This window comes from Sapajus apella, unplaced genomic scaffold (assembly GCF_009761245.1).
Source record: "Sapajus apella isolate SASKATOON/1434 unplaced genomic scaffold, GSC_monkey_1.0 scaffold195, whole genome shotgun sequence".
In the NCBI taxonomy this organism is placed as follows: Eukaryota; Metazoa; Chordata; class Mammalia; order Primates; family Cebidae; genus Sapajus; species Sapajus apella.
This window is the reverse complement of record NW_022437135.1, coordinates 588,418-597,972: the sequence shown is the minus strand read 5'-3', so window position 1 is coordinate 597,972 and position 9,555 is coordinate 588,418. Positions and strand designations below refer to the sequence as shown.

General features: G+C 46.0%; 1 protein-coding gene and 1 long non-coding RNA gene across 2 annotated transcripts in view; one reads left to right on the top strand and one right to left on the bottom strand.

Annotated features, from left to right (window-relative positions):
• The first annotated feature begins 5,093 nt into the window (after positions 1-5,093).
• ATP6V1E1 (ATPase H+ transporting V1 subunit E1) overlaps positions 5,094-9,555 on the top strand; it is a 42,731-nt gene continuing 38,269 nt past the window's right edge. Inside the window, exon 1 of the mRNA XM_032269614.1 lies at positions 5,094-5,277. Coding sequence (XP_032125505.1) covers positions 5,245-5,277 — 33 coding nt within the window. The 5' untranslated portion in view covers positions 5,094-5,244. The remainder of the gene's footprint in view (positions 5,278-9,555) is intronic.
• The window catches only part of LOC116543775, a 16,028-nt gene continuing 13,828 nt past the window's right edge, over positions 7,356-9,555 (bottom strand). The window contains exon 3 of the long non-coding RNA XR_004265694.1: positions 7,356-7,366. This is a non-coding gene — a long non-coding RNA (uncharacterized LOC116543775). The remainder of the gene's footprint in view (positions 7,367-9,555) is intronic.

The following is a 9,555-nucleotide window of genomic DNA, read 5'->3' as shown; positions in this document are numbered from 1 at the left end:
TTCAAGCAAGTCTCCTGCCTCAGCCTCCTGAGTAACTGGGACTACAGGTGCACGCCACCACACCCAGCTAATATTTTTTATTTTCGGTAGAGACAGGGTTTCACCATGTAGCCAGGATGGTCTCTGTCTCTTGACCTCGTGATCCGCCTTACCTAAGCTTCCCAAAGTGCTGGGACAGGCATGACCACCGCGCCCGGCCGTGACTAATTTTTTAAAAATGTCTGTAGAGATGGGTCTGGCTCTGTTGCCCAGGCTGCTCACAGACTTCTAGTCAAGCAATCCTCCTATCTTGGCCTCCTAAAGCTCCTGGCCTTCCCTTTTTTATTTTATTTTATTATTTATTTTTTATTTATTTTTTTTTTTGAGACGGAGTTTCACTCTTGTTACCCAGGCTGGAATGCAATGGCGCGATCTCGGCTCACCACAACCTCCGCCTCCTGGGTTCAGGCAATTCTCCTGCCTCAGCCTCCTGAGTAGCTGGGATTACAGGCACACACCACCATGCCCAGCTAATTTTTTTGTATTTTTAGTAGAGACGGGGTTTCACCATGTTGACCAGGATGGTCTCGATCTCTTGACCTCGTGATCCACCCGCCTCGGCCTCCCAAAGTGCTGGGATTACAGGCTTGAGCCACCGCGCCCGGCCTATTTTATTTTTTTAAATGTATCTTTTGAGACTAGACATACAAGTCAATGGAACAGAACAGAAAACCCAGAATTGTTAACAAATTTTTAACAGAAGTGCTAAGGGATTTCAATAAGGAAAGAGAGCATCTTTTCAGCAAATTGCATAAAATAATATAGTTCTTTTATAGAAATTGACTTTAATCACAACAATTTTTGTTATTTGGAGTTTTTGTTTTTGTTTTTGAAACGGAGTCTTACTCTATCACCCAGGCTGGAGTACAGTGGTGCAATCTTGGCTCACTACAACCTCCACCTCCCAGGTTCAAGTGATTCTCCTGCCTCAGCCTCCTGAGTAGCTGGGATTACAAGTGCACGACACCACACCCGGCTAATTTTTTGTATTATTAGTAGAGATGGGGTTTCAACATGTTGGCTAGGCTGGTTTTGAACCCTGACCTCAGGTGATCCACCTGCCTCAGCCTCCCAAAGTGCTGGGATTACAGGCATGAGCCACCACATCTAACCTGGAGGAGTTTATTTTATTTTATTTTTGAGACAGAGTCCTACTCTGTCACCAGGCTGGAGTGCAGTGGCACCATCTTGGTTCACTGCAACCTCCACCTCCCAGGTTCAAGCAATTCTCCTGCCTCAGCCTCCCGAGTAGCTGGGATTGCAGGCACCTGCCATCACACCCAGCTAATTTTTGTATTTTTAGTAGAGACGGGGTTTCATCATGTTGGCCAGGATGGTCTCGATCTCTTGACCTTGTGCTCCGCCCATGTTGGCCTCCCAAAGTGCTGGGATTACAGGCATGTGCCACCACTCCAGGCCTTATTTAATTTTTTTTTTTTTTTTTTTTTGGTAGAGATAGCATTTTGCGATGTTGTCCAGGCTGGTCTTGAACTCGTGGCCTCAAGTGATCCTCCTGCCTTGGCCTCCTGAAGTTCTGGGATTATAGGCATAGCCACTGCACCTGGTCAGTTTTGGGGGGGGCTTTGGACAGATTTTAATAGGTTTTACAGATCTCTAGCTTACAGCCTCGTGTGGTTATAGACTCTAAGCTAGACTCTACTCATTTTATTTATTTCCATTCATCAGTTGTTTCTTGCTCTTTTTTTTTTTTCCTTTTGAGACAGAGTGTACTTCCATTGCTTACTCTAGCCTTGACTTCCCAGGCTCAAGCAATCCTCTGGCCTCATCCTCCCAAGTAGCATTGACTACAGGTGTGCACCAGCATGCCTGGCTAATTTATTTAATTTTTTTTTTTTTTTTTTTTTGTAGAGGCAGATGTCCCACTATGTTGCCCAAGCTTGTCTCAAACTCAAGTGATCCAACTGCCTCAGGCTCCTGAAGTGCTGGGATTACAGGTGTCAGCCATGATGTCTGGGCGATCAGTTGTTTATTGAATGCCTGCCATTAACCAGGCAGTGTGCTGGATGCTGGCAAAAGCAATGATGAGTAAATCAGATGATGTGGTCCCTCTTGCGAAGTTAACGTGTTAGTTGGAAAACCAGAAAAGAAAAACATTAAAACAGAAAAAAAGCAAAAACAATTGAAGATGGTGGCATGTCCTGAAACAGACAAGGGGCTGGAATAGAGAAGGTAAGAGGGTGGCCAGGAAAACTCTCCCCCAAGACATTTTGAGACCTAAAGGATGAAAAACAAGTTAAGGGGTAAGTGGAAGAAAAGAACTTCCTAGGCAGAAAACTTGATGTTTTCAAAAAACAGAAAGGAATCCAGTAAAGCTTTGAGGCAGCTTGCAGAGGGAGGAGGGGTAATGAGGGCAAGCAAGTACACAGGGCCAGATCCAGTGGTCTCATCTAGAGCCAGCATGGAAGGCTTTAGGAGCAAGCGGAAGCCATGACAGGGTTGTAAATTGGCAACGGACTTAATGCTGGAAAGGGGCAAAAAGTGCAGGCACCTAAATTAGAGTTAGGGTTTTTGGCTACATTTTGTTTTCTCCTTTTCAAAGTATTTGCTCAACATTGAAAGACTGCTGATTGAATTTACTTCTTGTCTTTCCCACTGCGTCCTCCTGAGCAAACTAAAGAGCTCACTTATTTAACCAGCTGACTCCGTATCTAGTCAACCAGCCCGGGAGTAGGTGAGAGCACGGGAAGGATCTCATTCTGACTAACCTGAAAGGAATCTAGGCCAGTGATTTTGGTGAAGCCACAAATAGGCTTATCTAGGAGTGGAGTTTCTTTTGCAACCTCGCTGAAAATGTTTTAAAGTGTCTCCACAAGACCTAACAGCGTAGGAGAAAATTGGATTTGGAAAGCTACCAACCTGCTCATTTTTGCATGTACTCATAACAACTTTTTCCCTCCAGAGGTTATCTCTGTAAAGCTTACCACATTCTTTTCAGACAGGACCTGGCCTGTTCATTGGTGAATCAGCAAAACTGCAAAAAATGGAGTTTTAAAGAGGAACTAACATGGGGGAGGAATAGGTGTCGCAAAAGGGGGTAGTAACTATGTCTATGATTTATTTTTCAAATGAAGTCTTGAAGTAAATGTGACAAATGTTAATTGTTAATTTTGTGTAGTGGTACATGGCATGGGAATATTTAAATTATTTTTTGTGTTTTTACATATTTTCTAATGTCTCAAAATAAAAATAAGTAAACTGCAGCCAGGCACAGTGGCTCATGCCTGTAATCCCAGCATTTTGGGAGGCCCAGGTGGGCGGATCACAAGGTCAAGAGATTGAGACCATCCTGGCCAACATGATGAAACCCCGTCTCTACTAAAAATACAAAAATTAGCTGGGCAAGGTGGTATACGCCTGTAGTCCCAGCCATTCAGGAGGCTGAGGGAGGAGAATAACCTGATCCCGGGAGGTTGCAGTGAGCCGAGATCGAGCAACTGCACCACTCCAGCCTGGCAACAGAGCGAGACTCTGTCTTAAAAAAAAAAAAAAGAAAAAAAAATGGTAGAGTAAGGCCAGGCCACGTGTGTGTGTGTGTCTGTGTTTTAAACAGGGTCTCACTGTGTTGCCCAGGCGGGAGTGCAGTGGTCCAATCTTGGCTCACTGCAACCTCTACTTCCTTGGCTCAAGTGATTGATCCTCCCACCTCAGCCTCCCATGTATGTGCCTGTGACTACAGGCACCTGCCAACACCAATTAGCTAGATAATTTTTTATGTTTTTTTGTAGAGATGAGGTCTCAAAAAAAAAAATCAGAGAGATTATCACACATGGCTGGGCATGGTGGCTCACACCTGTAATCCCAGCACTTTGGGGAGGCCAGCGTGGGTGGATCACCTGAGGCCAGGAGTTTGAGACCAGCCTGGCCAACGTGGTAAAACCCTGTCTCTACTAAAAATACAAAAATCAGCCAGGTGTGGTAGCGCATGCCTGTAATCCCAGCTACTAGGGAGGCTGAGACAGGAGAATTGCTTGAACCTGGGAGGTGTAGGTTGCAGTGAGCCGAGATCGCGCCACTGCACTCCAGCCTAGGTGACAGAGTGAGATTTCGTCTCAAATAAATAAATAAAAATGATCTGCATAGGCTGAGAAATGGTTTAGAAACGTAAGCCAGATCAAAGCCAGAAAAAAAAACATAAGCCAGAAAAAAGTGGGTGTGGGATTTGGCCCCTTATTCTACTATTAGAAGTCAGTCTATCCTAAAGATAGAGGAATTTTCAAAAGTTTTTGCCTTTGGGAGTTTGAGGAAAAAAACGGGGGCTTGAGGTAAATCCAAACAAAAAGCAAATGAGTTTGGAGGGGATTCTGCCCTAATATTCCTCTAAATGGGACCTGGGAAGGCTGTTGAAAAATATAGACTATTTCAGGGAAGTTCCAAATAAATTATGTAGCTGAATCACCCTAATAAGGAGGTCATGCATAGCTCCCCACTCCCTAAGTGTGGGCTTTAGGCTAAAAGAGTAACTTGAGAGTGGAGAAACCTACAAATCCTACTTTATCCATGGAATCATGGTTGAATAAGGAGTCGGAAATCATGATACCGCCCTCCACTCTTTTTTTTGTTTTTGGTCGAGACTGGGTTTGTATGTTGTCCAGGCTGGTCTCGAACTCGAGGTCAAGCGATACACCCGCCTCGGTTCCCCAAAGTGCCAGGATTGCAGGCGTGGGCCACCACACCCAGCCAAAAATCATGTACCCTTGATTGGCATTAATAAAATGACATTGGACCTCTGTGATCTTCCTCCCCTACACCCATAACACTGTGTAATTATGAGAAACAGTTCAGTAAAGGCGCATCCTCCAATATACCTAATCAGTACTCCTATAAACAGCTCGACTGATTTCAGATAGAGGAACTCCTCATCTTTTCTTCCTCCCACCCAGGACCCCAGGAAAACACCCAGGTCAGGTCACGAGCCAGCTGCGTAGGCGGAACCCCAGGCGTAACCGCCCGAGCGCGCGCCCCCCCAGGCCGCGGCAGGGAGGGACTTCCTGGACGTCGCTCTCTTCCCATTGGCTAAGAAGGGTCATGTGGCTGGATGCGCAGTCGCCCGGCCGGAACCGGCAGCGCGGTTATAAAATAAAGGACCCCGAGCTCTGCGCGAGGGCGGTCTCTGCCGTTCCACCCACCTCGCCCTTCAGCCCTCAGCTCCAGCCCGCTGCTCACCGGCTTAGCGTTGCTCTCGCCATGGCTCTCAGCGATGCTGACGTGCAAAAGCAGGTGAGGGGCTGGGCTGGGTCTCGCGAAGCCGCGGCGCCGGTCCAGGGTGGGCTGGAGCCCGGCTTGGGGAGGCCGCGGGCCGTGAGCCGCCCAGGTGCCGCAGGAAGGCCCCTTGCCCCCCGTCACCAGGCCCTAGAGGTCGGCCTGAGGAGGGAGATCGGCCCCGCTGCTCCCTTGTCACCTCTGCCCGGGTCTCGCGCACTGCCCGCTTGCCTGCGCGCCGCCTCAAAAAAAGAAACCAGCCTCGTCACTTTTTTTTCTCCTGAGGGAAGTGCTTAAGGCATATGATGATAGGGAAGAAACCGTGCGGGAAAAAGAAACCTGCTTCCACCAGCTCTGTGGCCCCAGGCTGGAGCGCAGTGGAATGATCTCGGCTCACTGCAACCTCCGCCTTCCGGGTGCAAGCAGTTCTCCTGCCTCAGCCTCCCTAGAAGCTGGGATTACAGGCGCCCGCCCCACGTCCGGCTAATTTTTGTATTTTTTGTGTTTTTAGTAGAGGCGAGGTTTCACCATGTTGGCCAGGCTGGTCTCGAACTCCTGACCTCAGGTGTTCCGTCCGCCTAGGCCTCACAAAGTGCTGGGATTACAGGCGTGAGCCACTGCGCCTGGCTTTTATAAACTGTTAATCTTTTTTTTTTTTTTTTTTTGGTCTTTATGTTTTTTTCCTTTTTGTGGAGAACAGAGTCTCGCCATATTGCCCAGGCAGCTCTCGAACTCTTGACCTCAAGCTATCTTCCCGCCTCTGCCTCCCTAAGAGTTGGGATTACAGGCGTGAGCCACAGCGCTTGGCCTGAACTGTTAATCTTTATTTTGGGGGAGTCTCCTTTATCGTAATGGGTTGTAATGGTTGGTCTCCCACTAATGTGTATGTTAAAATTTGTGAAATACAGGCCGGGGCCGGGCGCTGTGGCTCATGTTTGTAATCCCAGCACTTTAGGAGGCCAGGGAGGTTGGATTACCCGAGGCCAGGAGTTGGAGACCAGCCTCTACTAAAAATGCAAAATTAGTAGGTTGTGGTGGCGCATCCCTGTAGTCCCAGCTACTAAGGAGGTTGAGGCAGGAGAATCTCTTGAACCCGGGAGGTGGAGATCGTGGTGAGCCGAGATGGCGCCATTGCATTCCAGCATGGGCAACAGAGCAAGACTCCGACTCGGGGAAAAAAAAAAAAAAAAAAAAAAAGAAATAAATAATTAGCTGGGCGTGGTGGCGCGTGCTAAGGAGGGCGATGCTGGAGAAGCATTTGAGCCCAGGAGGTCGAGGCAGTGAGCTATGATCTTCCCACTGCGGTCCATCCTAGGCGACAGAGCAAGACGTTATCTCTACAACATAAAATTAAATAAAAATGTGCGAAATGCAGGATCTCTTTTTATGAGCCTCGGTGCCTAACTGTGTTTGGCCCCTAGTAGATCAATCAGAGTTTATGGGGAGAAATTGTTATGGAAGTTGTGAACCCACATCAGTTTTGAAAGTGTGTAATCAGTCCTGGGAAACTTGCTTAGTTTTTTTTGTTTGTGAATGCCATCCCTTCAAGTCTGTAGGTATTAAGAATTTTGTAATGCACAAGATTCCCAGGGGAATAGAGTAGCATTTTATAAGCCTATAACTAACAAGAAAAAGTGGTTTCCATTTATCCTGTCAATAGATATCCTGAAACTAGAATCCTTGCAATAAGTAGTCACATTGCGGATTTTCCAGAGAAGGAAGTTTAAAGCTGCAGTTTAATTTGCACATAGTTTAGGGAACTAAGCCTATGGTTTTCTGAAGTACTGTGCTCGGAAAATTCTCTTACTAAAGCATACTCACTGTCTTATGAGTCTTCTGAGATGAGCAATAGAATGTTTTCCCAGCCGGAGTGTGGTGGCTCATGGTGGCTCATGGCTGTAATCCCAGCACTTTGGGAGGCTGAGGTGGGCGGATCACCTGAGGTCGGGAGTTCCAGACCAGCCTGACCAACATGGAGAAACCTCGTCTCTACTAAAAATTCAAAATTAGCTGGGCATTGTGGCACATGCCTGTAATCCCAGCTACTCGGGAGGCTGTGGCAGGAGAATTGCTTGAACCCAGGAGACTGCAGTGAGCCGAGATTGCACTACTGCACTCCAGCCTGGGCAACAGGAGTGAAACTCTGTCTCAAAAAAAGAAGAAAATGTTTTTTCTTGGATGTTTCCATTTTTTGAAAATGTCTTCATTTTATTCTTAACCTAATAGGCACTAAGAAGTGCCTGTTTCTTCATCCCTATTTATTCTTCATTTTATGGTTCTCGTGCTAATCCCTAAGGGGAAATAGTGATAAAAAAAATAGTGTCTGTGGAGAAGTTTAAGAAATAGAATATTCTTACAGAACAATAAGAGTTTTTTTAAAAACCTTTTTCACTGCTTCTTGGTTTTCAATAGAAGAAAAGTTTGATGGCCAGGCGCTGTGGTTCACGCGTGTAATCCCAACACTTTGGGAGGCTGAGCAGGTGAATCACCATGTCAAGAGATCGAGACCATCCTGGCCAACATGGTGAAACTCTGTCTCTACTAAAAAAAAAAAAAAATACAAAAATTAGCTGGGTGTGGTGGCGTGTGCCTGTAGTCCCAGCTACTTGGGAGGCTGAGGCAGGAGAATTGCTTGAACCCCGGGGGGCAGAAGTTGCAGTGAGCCAGGCTCAGGCCACTGTACTCCAGCCTGGCAATGGAGTGAGACTCTGTCTCGAAAAAAAGAAGAAAAGTTTGATGCAGTGGAAAAGTAAAATGCCCTCCATATACTCTTAGTGGTCATAGTCCTAGTTCTCTCCCTCTTGTTCGTTTTCTTGCCTCCTTGTCGTAATACATTGGAGACTAAGGTTTCCGTAGGAAAAACTAGTGTAAGTTGTAGTTCCTTGGAATCTAGATCAATTTTTTTTTTTTTTTGAAACGGAGTCTTGCTCTGTCGCCCAGGCTGGAGTGCAGTGGCATGGTCTCAGCTCACTGCAACCTCTGCCTTCTTAGTTCAAGTGATTCTCCTGTCTTAGTCTCTCCAGTAGCTGGGACAACAGGTGTGTGCCACCACGCCTGGCTAATTGTTTTGTATTTCTAGTGCTGGTGGGGTTTTGCCATGTTGGCTGGGCTGGTCTTGAACTCCCAATCCCTGGTGATCCACTGGCCTTGGCCTCCAAAATGCTGGGATTATAAGCATTACACTGGCCTACTTTTTTCTTTACGTAAAATTGAAAGAAGGAATCTTGTCTATTTCCTGTAACTTTCATACTACGTGAAAGCTCCATGAGGACACTGTTTTGTTTACTATATTCTCATCAGTAAATAGACCAAGCACCAAGCCCATAGTAGATGCTTAATAAATCCTGAATTCTCTGATTTCTCCACTGTACAAAAATATTTGTGTATACTTACTTTTTTGCCGTGGAGGTATATACGGTAATTTATTTCATCAAATTTACAAAGGATCCTGACTCTGAAAAACTTAATTTCTGAGAAAGTCGAAGAAAATTTTTTTTTTTTTTTGAGACGGAGTTTCGCTCTTGTTACCCAGGCTGGAGTGCAATGACACGATATCGGCTCACCGCAACCTCCGCCTCCTGGGTTCAAGCAGTTCTCCTGCCTCAGCCTCCCGAGTAGCTGGGACTATAGGCACATGCCACCATGCCCAGCTAATTTTTGTATTTTTAGTAGGGACAGGGTTTCACCATGTTGACCAGGATGGTCTCGATCTCTTGACCTCGTGATCCACCCACCTTGGCCTCCCAAAGTACTGGGATTAGAGGCATGAGCCACTGTGCCCAGCAGAAACTATTTTTTAAAGGTCAAATTTTCTTCCTTAGGGGTGGAGTTAAATGTCCTTAAGGGGTTGACTATATTTATTCTTGGAACTCTTAAAGAATATGATCATGTTAACTGTAAACAGGCTTTTTGATCTGGGTTGGAATAAGTGCAGTTTGTTCTAGGCTGTGTTGGTCTGGTGAAATCTTGTAGCCAGGGGTTCAGCAGAGTACTAAAGGCATATAATCCAGGTTTGAATCAGGGTTCACCTTTAGAGGCCAAACTTGTAGCATTTATAAACACCAGTTTTGATTACTGTATTTAGATAAATAACGACCTTTTTTTTTTTTTTTTTTTTAAGACAGTCTCACTGTGTTGCCCAGGCTTGAGTGCAGTGGCGCAATCTCAGCTCATAGCAACCTCCACTTCTTGGGTTCAAGGATTCTCCTGTCTTAGCCTCCTGAGTACCTGGGATTATAGGCACCTGCCACCACACCCGGCTAATTTTTTTTTTTTTTTTTTTTTTTTTTTTTTTGT